Here is a 17,885-nt window from a genome sequence, read left to right on the forward strand (position 1 = left end):
GGAAAACCTGAGCGTGAACGGAGACCAAGAGGACTCTGCCCTGAAAGCAGATGTTGAAGAAAAGACGGATGGGGTGGTTACATTTTAATATGCCTGATCATTATGATCTCACAGAGAATAAACTGCAACCAATGGTGTCCTATTCTCGTCTCTCAATTCCTATTACATGCATGTTCTCCCGAACCAAGCATGCATGTGCTAGCTGGGGAGACAGCTGCAGGCTTAACGGCTAGTGTAAAAAAATGGAAAAAAAAAAAAAGCAAATCATATGTCCTAAAACTTCTAATTTTCATTTAAGTAAAATTCAGACAAAGTGCCAATGACTGGAACAAATTGTGAGCATACAAAGGTAATACGATGAATTACTACCGTAGCAGCTGCTGAAAACTATCTCACAATATATATGTAGGAATCGATGATTCAACAAGATAAGGATCTTAAAGTGCAAATAACAGCTGGTAAAGACCAGCACCTACATTGTATTATATTGCACATAGCCCCCAAAAAATTCCCTATGAAAAGCAAAAAACTATAACTGGTACAATTACCAGTACACACATAGGATGGGCATAACTAGCACTCAAGTGCATAGGTCAATAGGCAAAAGCCTAGTAGTGCTGCAATGTAATACCATTAGGTCTATAAGTTGCAATGAAACTAGAGTATGATCTCCAGCACTTCAAAGAAGGTTAAAAATATTTATTGAGGTTCTATTAAAAAAGATCCATCGATCATGAAAACAGTGAGGGGGGACACATTAAGAGAAATCCAACATGTTTCAGCTAGTAGAGCCTTATTCAAGGATTGCCAATCCTTGAATAAGGCTCTACTAGCTGAAACATGTTGGATTTCTCTTAATGTGTCCCCCCTCACTGTTTTCATGATCGATGGATCTTTTTTAATAGAACCTCAATAAATATTTTTAACCTTCTTTGAAGTGCTGGAGATCATACTCTAGTTTCCTTGTCTGTGTTCTGCCTGAGGCCAGGGCAGCTCCGTGCACCAACACCGATCCTGACCTGGACTTTAGGAAGGGTGAGCTGAACTACTTTTTCTATTTTCTGTCATTATAAGTTGCAATCACCAGATGTCAGTGATAGACCAATGACCTACTCCATGACGCGGTGGCCGACCTGCTTCCAATGTAGCCTTGACAACGCGTGCGTCATCAGTGACGTGTCGCAATTGGATTGGTGCTAAATTTCTTCTTTCCTGTTTACATTCCTGCACCCTGAAGAAGGCAATCGCCGAAACACGCGTCGGAACTGACATCATGCTGCTGTGCAAACCAGCCTGTTCTAGTGAGCTTCATTTCCAGGTACCGTGTCAGGTTCTTTTGTATTTAAACCTAATCATTTTTTTACTGTCACTAATGTGGTCACAGGTCATTGGTATAGATCAATAAATATTTGATTTTTTTGGGACATATGATGGCCTTTTTTGCATTTTTTTCACAATTTAGCAACTGTCCAGTGTATGACTAGTCCTATTCAATATGCATACTATTCAGGACACATTTATGAATTAATTACACTAGTACTAGTGCAATTATGCATATCTGTTCCCCACTAATTTTCAGTTGAACGACTAGTGTATAGCATCAGCTGAAGGTCATACATGGCAAATTTGCAACAAGATCCAAATTTGTTAAATGCAGTATATGTGATAAATTTTGTTGAGTTCAGAGGCAGCTCATTCTTAGCAACTAGTCTGTCAGGGACTAAGTTGAGATAGGCATTAGTGATGAGCAAGCTCTACCATGCTCGCGTGCTCGGCCCTTCTACCCAGTAGTTTGATGCTTGGACGAGCTCGACTCGTGTACCGAATATAAGGGAAGTCAATGGGCAACTCAAGCATTTTTCCAGAAGATTTTCCACAAAAATGCTCAAACTTCCTATAAATGTCCATTATACTTGGCACACTAGCCGTGCCCGTCCGAGAATCAAACTACTCGTTACGAGTACAAAGCACCCGAGAATGGTAGTGCTTGCTCATCTCTAACAGGCATTCTTTCTTCATAATCTCCACTTTTATCTGATTTTGGCGAGAACAAAACATTCAAACCCTACAAGCTGCAGAACTGGTGGTTTACAACCTATAGCTTTGTTCACATGACTGTAATTTTGGTCCGAGTTCTGTCCGTGAGAAAAACATGACATCACTTGGGACAGAACTAGGACCAACTGGGCTGTACAGATGCTATTTTTTTCACATAGACCGAATATCTACATGAAAAAAATTGTAGCAAGCACTAATCTCTTCCATATGAGACTCGCCTATTCAAGCCTACAGGTGAGAGAAAAAATCAGATCCCGTACAGATCAAAAGTATAACATCCAATTATTACAGATATATTGCCATAATTAACAATGAAAACTGATTTTGGTCTTGTAAATGTTATTGATTGCTGATGTCTAATAACAAATGCGGTATAGATGGCAATATAGATTAAAAGTCGCCCATTCTTTCTGGCTGAAAACCAGACAATTTTATATATGCTCGTGTGAAAGTAGCTTATAAGTCAGAAACATTGCACATGATGGAAGATAGCTGACCTCACATAGATATATCTTGTACATTTGGTAGGAAGAGCTTCTAGCATTTTTAGTTGAAGATAATCATTAGTATAACACATGAAAAATACAGAGGATACAATGAAGAAGGCCTCCAGGATATGACACTTACATTTCATTTGCTTGGAAATGGGCCTATTGGGATCAAGCCAGTGCTGAAAAGAGAAAGCAGATGTCAGTGATATAAGGGGCTAAATACGCACAGTGAAGGCACAAACCTTGTACAACAGTAATCTGCAACCCTTCTTACCTCAATAGCCATGTTTCGGTCTAAGGCAGGGTCGCGAACCACGTCCAAGCCACCCCCTCTTGAATAGTGACATCCAACTCCTGCTTCCCCCAGAGTAGTGACACCCAGAACCACTATTATCAGTAAAATGACAACCAAAGCTTCCTCATAGAAATTACACCAAGGCAATATAATTGAATATATGGATTTCCACCTTATCCTCATTAGATATTCTTGCATCAATCGTTCCAGCTGTCTAGCTTAGCACTGTTATCTCCCAAAGGCCAGTATCTGTGTTTCCAGTATATGTGCGGCTCCTCACAAAGTACCCACTTGGAGACCTGCTCTTCATAACTGTTTGCTATCCCTAGTGCTAATGCGCCAAGCTGGCAGACATCCGTGATCCACACAACATAGTCCCATGAGACACATGTGGCTCGCGAGCCACAGGCTAAGGATCTCTACCGTAGAAAGACAGACTTGGCCATATGCAGTATCACAACATATAATCATAATATATTAAACAGAACTTGTTTTAGAACAATAGCTTGACTTTGAACATTTGGATGTCATTTTATATGTGTATTTGTATGTGCAAATACTCGGTTTCACTGCACGATCAGTGGGAAAAAGAAAAATGATAGAAATAAAAGCTACAGAAATAGAAGCCTATAAATATTTCGCCATAATCTAGGTCTTTGTATTCTTATGCACAGTGTGACTGTCATGCAGAGATTTTCAATAAACATTCCTCTCTGGGAGTGAATAGCTACTTTCTGTTTGTTGCCTTCTGTTAACATTTCTGATATTCTAACTATTTAAGTGCGTTCTTTAATTATTCTGCATGACTCTGTACATTCATTTTAAGGTATGTGCAACAATATCACAACACATTATAAAGCTCAAGGGTTTTTCCTTTAAGGGGTTATCTTGGACCAGTGGCATAACTAGAGTTTGATGGGCCCTGGGGCAAAATTTGGACCGGGGCTCCCCCGCCACGTACACCGACACTTAGGGTATGGGATAATGACACTGACACTGGGGGTACAGGAAAATGACACTGACACTGGGAGTACAGGATAATGACACTGACACTTGGCTCATACCCTCAGCACCCAGATTTCCCATGATCTGAAATCCCTCTATCAGCACCCAGCTTTCCTATGTTCTGATATCCATCTTGTCCTCGGCACCCAGCTTTCCCATGCTCTGCTATACATCATTCCCTCAGCACCCAGCTTTCCCATATCAGAGCATGAGAAAGCTGGGTGCTGAGAGATGTATATCAGAGCATTGGAAAGCTGGGTGCTGAGAGATGTATAGCAGAGCATATAATGGCCCCCACATAGCCTTCCATATAGTATAAAGGGTCCCACATAACCCCTTCATATATTAGAATGCACCACCATAGTCCTCAATGTATTATAATGCATTTCCCATAGTCCTCCATGTATTATAATTCACCCCATAGCTCTCCATGTATTATACTGCACCACAGTCCTCCATGTTTTATAACGCACCCCCATAGTCCTCCATATATAAAGTAGCCTCCATAGTCCTCCATATATTATAATGTAGCACCATAGTCCTATATGTATTACAATGCAGCCCCATAAACCTTCATATTGTATTATGCAGCCCCATACTCCTCCATGTATAATGTACCCATATAGTCCATGTATAAGGTGTCCTTCATGTTTATTATGCAGCCCCATAGACCTCCATGTATAATGCAGCCCCATAGACCTCCATGTATCATGTAGCCCCATAGACCTGCATGTATCATGCAGCGAGCCCCCTAGGGCCTCCATGTGTCATGCAGCAAGCCCCCCAGGGTCTCCATGTGTCATTCAGCCAGCCCCTTCCCAGGCCTCCATGAGGCATGCAGCCAGCCCCCCCCCCAGGGCCTCCATGTCTCATGCAGCCAGGCCCCCAAGGGTCTCCATGGGGCCTGGCTGCAGGACACATGGAGTCCTTGGGGGGGCCTGGCTGCAGGACACATGGAGGCCCTGGGGGGCCCTGGCAGCTGGCTGCAGAACACATGGAGTCCTTGGGCTGCAGTCCATGTGTCCTACAGCCAGCACCCCCCCCCGGGCCTCCATGTGTCCTGCAGACAGGGCCCCCCAAGGACTCCATGTGTCCTGCAGCCAGCCCCCCCCCCCCAGGGCCTCTATGTGTCCTGCAGCCAGGGCCCCCCTCAAGGACTCCATGTGTCCTGCAGCCAGCCTCCCCATGTACTCACTGACTTATAAAAAAAATTATAAATAAAACAAGTACTCACCTGTCTTCTCCTTCCACCGCAGCTCTGTCCTCACCTCTACTTGTTTCACCACTGCCTGTCCTCACCTCTGTCCTCATTTTCCCGTGGCTCCAGTCAGCATCCTCCAGTGCTCTGTGCTCTCACCACACACAGCGGTCGCACAGGAGTGACATCACCGCAGGCACGGGGGAAGACTGATGATGCAAAGAGTGGCGCCGGCCACTCTATGCAATATCAAAGCACTGCAGTGTGCGCGGTGATGGAAGCTCGGTGACGGGAGCGCGGTGCGGTGAGTGAAGAGAGCGCAGTGCGGTAAATGACGGGAGCGCGGTGCGGTGAGTGATGGGAGCGCGATGACAGGAGCGCGGTGACAGGAGCGCGGTGACAGGAGCGCGGTGACAGGAGCGCGGTGACAGGAGTGCTGACACCAGGCGGGGGGCCCGGTGTCAGCGGCGGTGACTGGGTCATATAGCGGCCACCGCGCCACGTTGTATGCGGCAGAACAGCGCAGCTCCTCTCTCACAGAAAGGAGCTGGCTGCTGATCTGCTGGGCGGCCGCGGGCCCCTAACCTCCCGGGCCCGGTCGCAGTCGCGACTGCTGCGACCGCGGTAGTTACGCCCCTGTCTTGGACTTTGCTTATTTTTCCCAATGGGGCTAAGAACTTACTGGTAAGTAGTTGCTAACTACTTGCCTAACCTGCCTGGTTCACAAAGGTCACAGACATTTCCTACATTTCCTACTGGCGCTTTTGCAGCTTCCAGAGATGTGGCACTGGCAGAGCGGCTTCTGCTTTGACAGCAGGCTCTCCACTGCCTAATGTCATCACTAGTGAAATTGTCTACAGGGCAGACCAGAAGAGGAAAAGGAACTGCTCTGTTGACATGAGAATCGCCAGCCTGTGACCACTCTGAGCAGGCAGAGATTCGTCCGGGGCAGAATAGGTAGGTAGTTAACGAATACCTACCTGTAAGTTTTTAGGAAAAATAAGCAAAGTCCCGAATAACCCCTTAGAAGAAATGTTACTGTAACATCTATATCTGCATCTTGTCTACCGTAGCTACAGGTGCTTCAGTCTGCAGCTGGTGTCCAGCCCTGCATCACTCTAGCTCAGACCTGGGCAAGGGGCGGCCCGCGGGCCACATTCGGCCCGCCTACTCTCTGTGACCGGCTTGCCCGTCTTCAGCCGGTGCAGTGGAGCCGGGCTGCAGCGTGCCGAGCAGGGAGAGATCCTGCAGGTCTGCACAGTTAGTGCAGGCAGCGGAACGCAGGAGTCTTTCCTCTGTTCCCTGCCGGCACTAGTTGTCAGTGACACACACGCGCGCTCTGACGTTGTCAGTACTGCGCTGCGTGTGTCATTTCAAAGTTCCCGCCCGGCAGGAGAAGGAGCGGCACAGCAGACGGAATAATTCATCTTGCAGGACCTGCGATGATGTCACGCCCATGTGACTGTGTGGGAGGAGACACAGGATGCCGGGCAGAAAGCAAAGATACTGAATCCTGAAGGAGATGTGGACACATGATGACTGGTAATGAGAAAAGAGGGGACATGAGGGGGAGGGGGGCTGCAGGGTGAGTGCATATGAGGGAAGATGGAGTTGCAGGGTGAGTGGCATACGAGGGAAGATGGAGTTGCAGGGTGAGTGGCATATGAGGGAAGATGGAGTTGCAGGGTGAGTGGCATATGAAGGAAGATGGAGTTGCAGGGTGAGTGGCATATGAGGGAAGATGGAGTTGCAGGGTGAGTGGCATATGTGGGAAGATTCGAGTTGCAGGGTGAGTGGCATATGAGGGAAGATGGAGCTGCAGGGTGAGTGGCATATGAGGGAAGATGGAGTTGCAGGGTGAGTGGCATATGAGGGAAGATGGAGTTGCAGGGTGAGTGGCATATGTGGGAAGATGGAGCTGCAGGGTGAGTGGCATATGAGGGAAGATGGAGCTGCAGGGTGAGTGGCATATGAGGGAAGATGGAGTTGCAGGGTGAGTGGCATATGAGGGAAGATGGAGTTGCAGGGTGAGTGGCATATGAGGGCTGCAGACTGACAGAAGGATGTGAAGGGGTGCAGAGTGTTTGAGAGGGGTAAGTTGGGGTACAGGCAGGGTGAGATATGTGGGCAGGGTGTGTGACATATCGGGGTGTAGTGTGTGTGATCTGGGGGGTGCAGGTTGTATGGGGAGCAGGGTGTGTGACATATGGGGGTGTAGTGCTTGTGATATGGGGGTGCAGGCTGTATGGGGAGCAGGGTGTGTGACATATGGGGGTGTAGTATATTACAGGTGTGCTATATGGAGGTGTATATTACAGGTGTGCTATATAGGGGTGTAGTGATGTAGTATATTACAGGTGTACTATATGGAGGTGTAGTATATTACAGGTGTACTATATGGGGGTGTACTATATTACAGGTGTGCTATATGGAGGTGTAGTGATGTAGTATATTACAGGTGTACTATATGGAGGTGTAGTATATTACAGGTGTACTATATGGGGTGTACTATATTACAGGTGTAGTATATGGGGTGTAGTGATGTAGTATATTACAGGTGTACTATATGGAGGTGTACTATATTACAGGTGTAGTATAAGGGGTGTAGTGATGTAGTATATTACAGGTGTAGTATATAGGGGTGTAATGATGTAGTATATCGGAGGTGTATTATATAGTGGTGCAGTATAATACAGGTGTATATGGGGGTGTAGTATATTACAGGTATATGGAGGGGGTGTAGTATAATACAGGTGTATATGGGGGGTGTAGTGATGTAGGTTAATACAGGTGTAGTATATGGAGGGGGTGTAGTAATGTAGTATATTGGGTAGAACTGAGGTAATTATATTAGTCCGGCCCTCTAAACCAATCCCAATTTCCCATGCGGCCCCATGGGAAAATTAATTGCCCACCCCTGCTCTTGCTGAAACTTGTGGTTCTGCTCAGATAGACTAATGAGTGTGTGTGCTATCACTGCTTTAGCCAGTGGAAGAGTACCGCACTCTATATGAACTCCTAGTTTTCTACTTTTTTGTCAAATATTGTTCTTGGCTTATTAGGCTAAGTTCACATTTCCGTTGATTTGTATCAGTCACATGCGTCGCTTGACGCATGTGACTGATGCGCTGTTCAACGCTGTACAACGGATGACAAAGAACAGAATTCTTTGTCGGATTCCGTTGTGTGCGGGGGGCGGAGTTTGGGGGCAGAGCCGAGCGGGGGGCGGGGCCAGGCGCTGAGGATGTCAGTGGAAGTGCTGCGGTCTGCATGGCTGGGGACAGGTGAGTGTATCTGTGAGTGAGTGAGTGTGTGTATGTGCATGTATGTATGTATGTATGTGTGTGCACATGCAAAGTGCGGGAGGGGGCGGAGCCGAGCGGGGGGCGGGGCCAGGCGCTGAGGATGTCAGTAGAAGTGCTGCGGTCTGCATGGCTGGGGACAGGTGAGTGTATGTGTGAGTGAGTGTGTGTATGTGCATGTATGTATGTATGTATGTATGTGTCTGTGTGTGTGTGCACATGCAAAGTGCGGGAGGGGGCGGAGCGGAGCAGGGGGCGGGGCCAGACGAGGGTGTCAGTGGCAGTGCTTGTCTGCATGGCTGGGGACAGGTGTGTGTGTGTGTGTGTGTGTACATACATGTGCGGAGTGCGGGAGGGGGCGGGGCCGAGCGGGGAGGTGTCGGCCTCCCTGCACACGTAACCAGCCTAAATATCGGGTAACAGCAAAGCACCCGATGTTTACCTTGGTTACCCGATATTTACCTTGGTTACGGGCCTACACTGCTTAGCGCTGGCTCCTTGCACCGTAACCAGGGTAAATATCGGGTAACCAACCAAAGCTGGTGACGTGTGCAGGGAGCCAGAGAGCATGCGCAGCGAAATCCGACGGATCTCGCTGCTCAAAAAACGTTACATGCTGCGTTCCTCCCGCCCGGCGGTCAGTCGTTCCACGACTGATCAGTCGGGCGGAGGGTGCAACGCAGCATCATCAGTCACAATCCGCTGCTCATACAAGTCTATGGGAGCAACGGAATCCGCTAAACGGATTCCGCTGTTTACAAGAGCAGCGGATTGTGACTGATAGATTTTAGCGGAAATGTGAACTTAGCCTTAGAGAGACACTGGTTCTCTGGTTTTCATGCTGTTCCTGACACTAATCCGGCTTGTACCCGGACTTTGTCAGATCCTGATAGCCCCTTATTCTAACGTCGACCTAATTAATTTCACTCTGACGGATTACCTGGTATCTGACCTAACATTCCCCTTACTTCAGCTTTCGATTCTTGATTCAGTCTTTTATGTCATCACCGCAGTTACTACATAGAAAGCTTGACATCTCTTGCCCCTTGGTTCTCTGGCCAGCAGCCACTTAGTGCAAGTAACCTTGGGGACTCCATTGTAAGACCAGATCCCTGTACAGGAATTATATAGTTCCTCTGCAATCTGTAAAACTGGAGTGAATAGCTCTAATTATGTCTGTGGTAGCCTTTTTGGGTCAATGGCCTTTGATAAACTTCTCAGTTACCAAAAAAAAGATTATATTTACATTTTAGAGCAAACTAAAAATAGTCACATATTGCTTTGTGCGCTGAAAAGGATCTGCACTCCATTTTTTGGGGGTCAATCTGTGTTGTATAGATATACAGTGTAAAATGTATTAAATTCTAATGGAAGAATAAAACATGTATGTCACTAAAACCTAAAAACCACACGGGCCTGATTCATCAAGGCTTTTACACCATGACTCTTTGGGCGCAGCTGGGTTTGGGCGGTGGCGTGGCAACCTTTGCTTGTTAAATTATTGATGAATGGTGGCATTCGCTATCCCACAAATTTTACTCTAGTCCCTGACTGGAATAACATTTCTGGTGAGTTACACAGAGGCTCACACCACATTTTGATTCATTAAGAGACATAAGCTTCTTAATACACCAAGTGAGTCTGACTCCAACACATTCCCCGGTGTGAGAGGCACTGGTTTTAATGAATCAGGGCCATGTTCTTTAAATTTGTTGTAGCTACAGAACATGTTCAGTCAGAATATCAATTTTGTAATGATGTCTGTGCTACTAAGAGACTATTCTGACACCTTTTAATTAACGTATATAAATGGAATGGGTGAGCAAGACTGGTGTCGTCCCTCCTCAGCGGTTCTCTGCCCACTCTTTTCTGAATTTGTGAGCTGAATGAAATCTGAGGTAGAGGAACATTGAGAAGGACCCTCAGGATTAGGTCTGCTTATAACCTAATCATTCAGTATTTTATTCTGTGGGCGATTATTTCCAGAAGTTGATGTGACATCACTGAACATCAGAGGTGGCAGCAGACCGGGTCAAGTGATGGGGATGAGCAAACAGCGATAGCGCCGCTCACAGCCTGAATTGGAAAAAGAAGGTTTTTAAATCGATGCAGTCACTATGCTTTGTAATGGACAGCCTTTCAAACCTTTTAAATTAAGGCCAGGGCCGCAGTAGCATATAGCATTTATATGCTAATGACACTCGGCTCAGGCTCTGCAGCGATTGTGAGCCAAGTATCACTCACTGTGATCTAAGGGGTACTTTGCACGCTGCGACATCGCAAGCCGATGCTGCGATGCCGAGCGCGATAGTCCCCGCCCCCGTCGCAACTGCGATATCCTTGTGATAGCTGCCGTAGCGAACATTATCGCTACGGCAGCTTCACATGCACTCACCTGCCCTGCGACCGTCGCTCTGGCCGGCGACCCGCCTCCTTATTAAGGGGGTGGGTCATGCAGCGTCACAGCGACGTCACACGGCAGGCGGCCAATAGGAGCGGAGGGGCGGAGATGAGCGGGATGTAAACATCCCGCCCACCTCCTTCCTTCTGCATATCCTACGGAAGCCGCGGTGACGCCGGTAGGAGATGTTCCTCGCTCCTGCGACTTCACACACAGCGATGTGTGCTGCCGCAGTAGCGAGGAACAACATCGGACCGTCGTGTCAGCGTAATTATGGATTACGCCGACGCTGCACTGATAATACGATTACGACGCTTTTGCGCTCGTTAATCGTATCATCAAACCTTTACACACTACGATGTCGCATGCGATGCCGGAAGTACGTTATTTTCAATTTGACCCCACCGACATCGCACCTGCGATGTCGTAGTGTGCAAAGCCCGCCTAAGTCTCTCGTATGTGAGAATCGGAGCACAAGTACAAAGAAGAGGGAGAGCCTAATTTCTCCATCTTCTCCATTGCCTGTCTCCGCGTCTTCGTACTGAACTCGGTTGACCGGAGCAGTGCTGGAAACAGTAGAAGATGGCCACCAGTAAATGTTTTACTACACTTTGGGAACATACATTATTGATACCTAAGAAAAATAGTAGTACAACCTTAAAACCATTATAACAAGTCCCAGTTTTATCATAGGAAGATGATGCATTTTAGTCGCAAACTGCATCAGATCGGGGATCTATGGTTCACATATATTCTTCACTATTTGTCATGTGACTTCTAATATTGCAGTCAATTTACATCATTAGTCTTCCCGCTACAACAGGCATTATAAGTGAGTCCATTACTGAAGAGCAAATTAGTGTCTCAAATTTTTTAACAGTGAAACTAAAAAAAGAAATTCAACCTGTCAAATTATGGACTTGTGTTAACTGTGAGGAATCAGGCCGTATGATGCATTCCTGGTGCAAAGGGGGAAAACTTTCTTTAAATTATCTGAAAAATGTATCAAATTATTTTTATGATTGAGGTGTGCATCTTTAAGACCTTTGCAGAGTGTGATTCACATCTTTGCAGTGAATAGTATCACCAAGCACAGAAATGAATGTCATCTTCGAGTTACCGTATGTCTCTCTATGGACATGCTGCAAACAACATAAAAATCCTTCTTTTCTCCTGGAAGCTGTTGTTAGGATTACCATGGTTACATAAGCATGTCCGCAATGTGGACTGGTGATTGGGAGACAGTCAGATGGGAACCCGAATGCTTACACAATGTAGAAATGCTTTGTCCCTGAGCTGTACCCTTCATAATTTAGGGACCTATTGTCTTAGTGTCATGCTATGTACATATGCTCGGAGGTTTAAATATCACTATAGCAGAAATAATACGGTGTCCTGGAGTCAGGGGGTCAGATCTGCAGTAAGTACATAACGGAGAACAAAAAGAGTGGAGGATGCACAGCATTAGTTACTGTACAGGGTGGGCCATAAGTATGGATACACCTTGGGTGGGCCATAAGTATGGATACACCCTGATAAAATAGAAGTGGTTGCTGATATCACCTTACCGTTTATGGCATATTAGTACATGGGAGGAGCAAAACATTTGAGGCCCATGGCGGCCATCTGCAAAGTCATTTTGAATTCAACTTTACTCTTTTTAATCAGGGTGTATCCATACTTATGGCCCACCCTGTACATTGCATGCAGTGCATCCTCTACATAAGCATCCTGAAAGTCAATCTCGGTTTCCTTCAGTGTCGGGTCAGGGCAAAAAAGGAGGGCAAGAGCTCACAGCATGGCAGCAGTCTGCAGATGTAACCCAACATGGCAGGACCTGGAAGCTGTCTGCAGCCCTGTCTGTGCTGTGTGCCCATCTCGTGCAGCTTATTATCTAATATTTGTTAACTGTACTCCTGACTACTTCCCTTGTGTGTGTCTATATATATATATATATATATATATATATATATATATATATACACATACATACAGTCATATTAAAAAGTTTGGGCACCCCTATTAATGTTAACTTTTTTTCTTTATAACAATTTGGGTTTTTGCAACAGTTATTTCAGTTTCATATATCTAATAACTGATGGACTGAGTAATATTTCTGGATTGAAATGAGGTTTATTGTACTAACAGAAAATGCGCAATCCGCATTTAAACAAAATTTGACCGGTGCAAAAGTATAGGCACCTCAACATAAAAGGGACATTAATATTTTGCAGATCCTCCTTTTGCAAAAATCACAGCCTCTAGTCGCTTCCTGTAGCTTTTAATGAGTTCCTGGATCCTGGATGAAGGTATATTTGACCATTCCTGTTTACAAAACAATTCCAGTTCAGTTAAGTTTGATGGTCGCCGAGCATGGACAGCACGCTTCAAATCATCCCACAGATGTTCAATGATATTCAGGTCTGGGGACTGGGATGGCCATTCCAGAACATTTTAATTGTTCCTCTGCATGAATACCTGAGTAGATTCGGAGCGGTGTTTTGGATCATTGTCTTGCTGAAATATCCATCCCCTGCGTAACTTCAACTTCGTCACTGATTCTTGCACATTATTGTCAAGAATCTGCTGATACTGAGTTGAATCCATGCGAACCTCAACTTTAACAAGATTCCCGGTGCCGGCATTGGCCACACAGCCCCAAAGCATGATGGAACCTCCACCAAATTTTACTGTGGGTAGCAAGTGCTTTTCCTGGAACGCCGTGTTTTTTTGCCTCTATGCATAACACCTTTTTGTATGACCAAACAACTCAATCTTTGTTTCATCAGTCCACAGGACCTTCTTCCAAAATGTAACTGGCTTGTCCAAATGTGCTTTTGCATACCTCAGGCGACTCTGTTTGTGGCGTGCTTGCAGAAACGGCTTATTTCGCATCACTCTCCCATACAGCTTCTCCTTGTGCAACGTGCGCTGTATTGTTGACCGATGCACATTGACACCATCTGCAGCAAGATGAAGCTGCAGGTCTTTGGAGGTGGTCTGTGGATTGTCCTTGACTGTTCTCACCATTCTTCTTCTCTGCCTTTCTGATGTTTTTGTTGGCCTGCCACTTCTGGGCTTAACAAGAACTGTACCTGTGTTCTTCCATTTCCTTACTATGTTCCTCACAGTGGAAACTGACAGTTTAAGGCTATGTGCACACGGTGCATTTTTCTCGGCGTTTTTGCGCGTTTTTCGGGTGCGTTTTTGGCCTCAAAACTGCATGACTTTGCTTCCCCAGCAAAGTCTATGAGTTTTCATTTTTGCTGTCCCCACACAGCGTTTTTTTTCAGCTGCGTTTTTGTGGTGACCACAAAAACGGAGCATGTCAATTATTCCCGCGTTTTTCACTGCGCTTTTCATCCATTGAGTTCAATGGGATGTTGAAAGACGCAATGAGAAACGCAAATAGCTGCGTTTTGGTGCGTTTCTAAGACCAAAAACGCAGCTATAAACGCAGGAGGTGGGTAGTAAAGTGACGTGTACAGGAAGAGGATTCCTTCTGTCAGTATACACAGAAGCGTGAATCCTCCCGGTACCGTCACCACCGCTTCCACCTCCCGTCCTGTGCATGTATGCTGCCGTGCGGCGCCATGTACAGGCAGGAGGTGGAAGCGGCTGCGAAAACAAAAGTTAACAGTAGAAAAAAAAAAAAAAAGTTATACTCACCTGTGTGCAGCCTCCCGGTGCCATGCCCGCTCCCATCTCCTCTCACGGTATCGCCACCCCCGCTCCGGCTGTGTGCAGACGGCCGGGAAACCTCCGATGGATGCAGGACCTTGCTTACAGGACCTGGCGATGGATCACCTGATGCAGTCACCTGACGCATCAGCTGATCGAGTCTCGGGCTGACGCGGGCGCCCGGCCGGTATCAGCGGATGCGTCAGGAGACTTCATCCTACCGGCAGCTGCTGCAGCGATCGGACGGGATCAGACTCCCGCCCCATCGCTGCAGGAGCTGCCGGTAATCAGCACATAAGAGAAAGCCATGGAACCCATAGGGTGGAGGGGCGACATGACTAGAGGGAAGGGAAGGAGTGATGGGGTTAATGGAAACAGGAATGGTTTGTTTATAAGGCAGAGTAAAGGGATTGGTGGGTAGGAGGAGTTCCCTGGAGGAAGAGGTGGGACAGTTGAGGGGTGTAAGTAAAGGACTTTGACTTACCCCCTCTCTCTTGACTTCCGGATATGGAACGATCTGACTGGAGAGGTTCCTATAAGGTGTCAGGACGTCACCTTCTATTTCTCCATGGAGGAGTGGGAGTATTTAGAAGGACACAAAGATCTGTACAAGGACGTCATGATGGAGGTTCCCCAGCCCCTCACATCACCAGACTTCCGGATATGGAACGATCCGGACGTGCGACAGGATGGCTGCTACCCGGGAGCAGCGGATTCATCATGGCAGTGCACGGGCCCCTGGCAGCGCGGTCCCACGTCTTGGCTGCTGGGGGTTAACCCGTTGGCACTTTCCCCTCGCTCCCCTGTCAGCTGCGGGCGGCGTCCCCCCTCCCTCATATCTCAGGTACTTGCCGTGTGCGGGGGGAGCGAGGAGGAGATGCGAGAGCCCCTTCGGGGACCCTCCGCGGTAGGACGTGGGCAGGGCAGTACTCAGCTGCTGCTCCGGCCGCGGGAGGAATCTCCGTCCGGGCCGCGGCAGCCGGGAGGGGGGCGTGGCTTGGCTGCGGCCTACTTCCGGTCCGAGCCGCGGCCTGGATTGCTGGATGCGGCGGCTCCCGGACGGGGAGAGCGCCCGGCGGTGACAGAGGCCAGCTTTACCCCTCGCGGAAGGCGGGGGGGGGCCGCGGAGCTGCAGCCAGTGGTGGGTCCGGCACCAGGGCAGGCGGGCCTGGGGCGACGGGTGCCCAGGAAGCGTCGGTGAGTGGGGGTGACGGCAGGGGCCCTGCAGTTCCTGCTTGGTCACCCAGATCAGGTTGCAGCTCCCGGCCGCGGCGGTCTCCCCCAGGAGGGGGAGGGCCCAGCGGACAGAGGCTTTCATGGGGCCCAGGAGGGCTGGATGCGGCGGCTCCTGGCCAGGAGAGCGCCCGGCGAGGACGGAGGCCAGCGTTACCCCCCCCCCCCCCCGCGGGTGGAGGGGGGGGTGCGGGGGGCTGCAGCCAGCAAGGGGTCCGGCACCAGGGCAGGCGAGCATGGTGCGACGGATGCCCGGGAGGCGTCGGTACGTGGGGGTGACGGCGGGGGCCCTGCGGTCCCCGCCTGGTCACCCAGAGCAGGCGTGCAGCTCCCGGCAGCGGCGGTCTCCCCCAAGGGGGGGAGGGCCCGGCGGACGGATGCCTTCTGGGCCCAGGAGGGCAGGAGGCTGGCGGCTCTGGATGGGAGTCTGCTGGCAGCGGGTCGGGCCACAGGTACCCCCTGTCCTTGCAGGTAGCAAGGGGGGGTCAGGCCAGAAGATAAGGCCCGCTGTGGCAGCCCGTAGGACGGGACGGTTTCCGGGGTTGTCGCCGCGGGACAGAAGATGGAGCTTGGAGGATGGTGCCCACGCGGCGTACCAGGAGGACGGCCGTGGTGGTGGCAGCGCTTCGGCGGCGTCTGCATTACATGAGCCAGAGGCGGTCGGCTCCAGCGAGGAGGAGGAGGAAGCAGCGACGGATGAATCAGACGTCCGGATGGCGTGATTTTTATTCCAGGATATGCCGGGTCGCGGTCGGGTGAGACGGCCGTGGATTTGGCAGGGCTGGGGGGGGGCGGCTGCGGACACGGCAGCGCCGAGTGGGTTGGTGTTTTGACCAGGTATGGGGTTTACTGAAGTGGTGTATACAGTTGTGGAGAGTGCGCATGCACCGCCGGCGGCATGGACGGGATCGGTGGTTAGTAGGCGCAGGTGCGGCAGGCAGAGTGAGGGCGCATGAGGCGGCAGGGGAGCATTTTCGGGCAGAGGCGGCAAGGGCTGTGACAGAGTGAGTGGTGAGGAACGAAGAGGGGGATGAGGTGGTGCGTCTGGCTGACAGTGGCCAAGTGTGAGAGGTATGGGTGCTTCAAAGGCCCGCTGGGGGGGCTCACTTGCTGGAGGATGTGAGGGATAAGATTTGAATGGGGAACGTGTAGCAATAGTTTCGCTGCTCCCCCGGGAACAGTTTCACCTGGATTAGGTTAAGCCAAGTGATTCCAGGAAGGATAAGTAGAGGGAGGGGAGCGCCGGTGGAGGCTCACCCTCGTACATTTGCAACGTGGCTGCGGGCATTTGCGTTTTTTGGCAAGGGTATCGGGGGAAGGAATTGGGTAATTGGTTCGGCATGGTTCGGTTATATGGATCCATTTGGGGTGGCTTGTTAGGTCATATGGAGGTTTAGTCTGGCTTCAGTACGCCGAGTAATTTCAGCAAGGGAAGGTGTTGCGTGCCAGTATGCGGTAGGATCATACGGGCACATCCTTATGGCTGCAGTGGATGGCGGCTCCTAGTCAGCCCCCCCCCCCCTTTTTGGGGGGTAGTTGGCTGTTCGGGGCTTGGAACCCCGGCGACACGGACGATGAGGGTTTTTTGGGGGGAATAGAAGGATGGGTGGTGCAGATTTGGCGCGGACGGTTGTCTTAAGCATAAGTGTTGGGTTGTGGTAAGGAACATAGTAATTCTGCGTCATTCTATTTATATTGGTGGATCTTTGCCTCCTTATTGGAAGTTTGCGCTGGGCTAGGGGACACCTGGTGGTTGTCAGTGGAAAGAGGGGTCAGGAAGTGGTGTTGGGCAGGATGGGTGGGCCATTCGGGGCCCTCCTTGTCACGATTGGGTTTCTCTGTTGGGGGGTAGTGCCGGAAATGAGCCGTATATAGATGTATATATTTCGGCTTGTTCAAAACGTATCTTATCTGGAGGAGTCATCGGGGTATGCCTGCTTGGCTCCAGAATTGTCGGCGGTTTATTATGTGTCGTTTGACAGAGGGTGGGATTTGGTAAAGGCGGTGAGCCGGGGAGCATTGATGGCAAAGGCGAATTTGGAGGCGGCATTTAGGTTGTTACTGGTCCACCCTGCTAGCTAGCAGTTCTGGTGCTGCGGTGGGGAGGGGAGTTATTATTATGTTGATCGGTGGGTGCTAATGGGTTGTTGTCCCATTTTATGTTCCTTTGGAGGCGGTTATTTCTTGGTGGAGTGGTTTGTGCGTGGTGTGTCCCAGCTTA

The 17,885-nt window shown here is 49.0% G+C and overlaps 1 protein-coding gene across 2 annotated transcripts in view; it reads right to left on the bottom strand.

Annotated features, from left to right (window-relative positions):
* FRMD3 (FERM domain containing 3) overlaps nt 1-17,885 on the bottom strand; it is a 276,523-nt gene that overhangs the window by 109,811 nt on the left and 148,827 nt on the right. For both annotated transcript variants that reach the window (XM_075318304.1, XM_075318296.1), the window contains exon 3: nt 2,686-2,728. In XM_075318304.1, coding sequence (XP_075174419.1) covers nt 2,686-2,728 — 43 coding nt within the window. The remainder of the gene's footprint in view (nt 1-2,685; nt 2,729-17,885) is intronic.

This window comes from Anomaloglossus baeobatrachus, chromosome 1 (assembly GCF_048569485.1).
Source record: "Anomaloglossus baeobatrachus isolate aAnoBae1 chromosome 1, aAnoBae1.hap1, whole genome shotgun sequence".
In the NCBI taxonomy this organism is placed as follows: Eukaryota; Metazoa; Chordata; class Amphibia; order Anura; family Aromobatidae; genus Anomaloglossus; species Anomaloglossus baeobatrachus.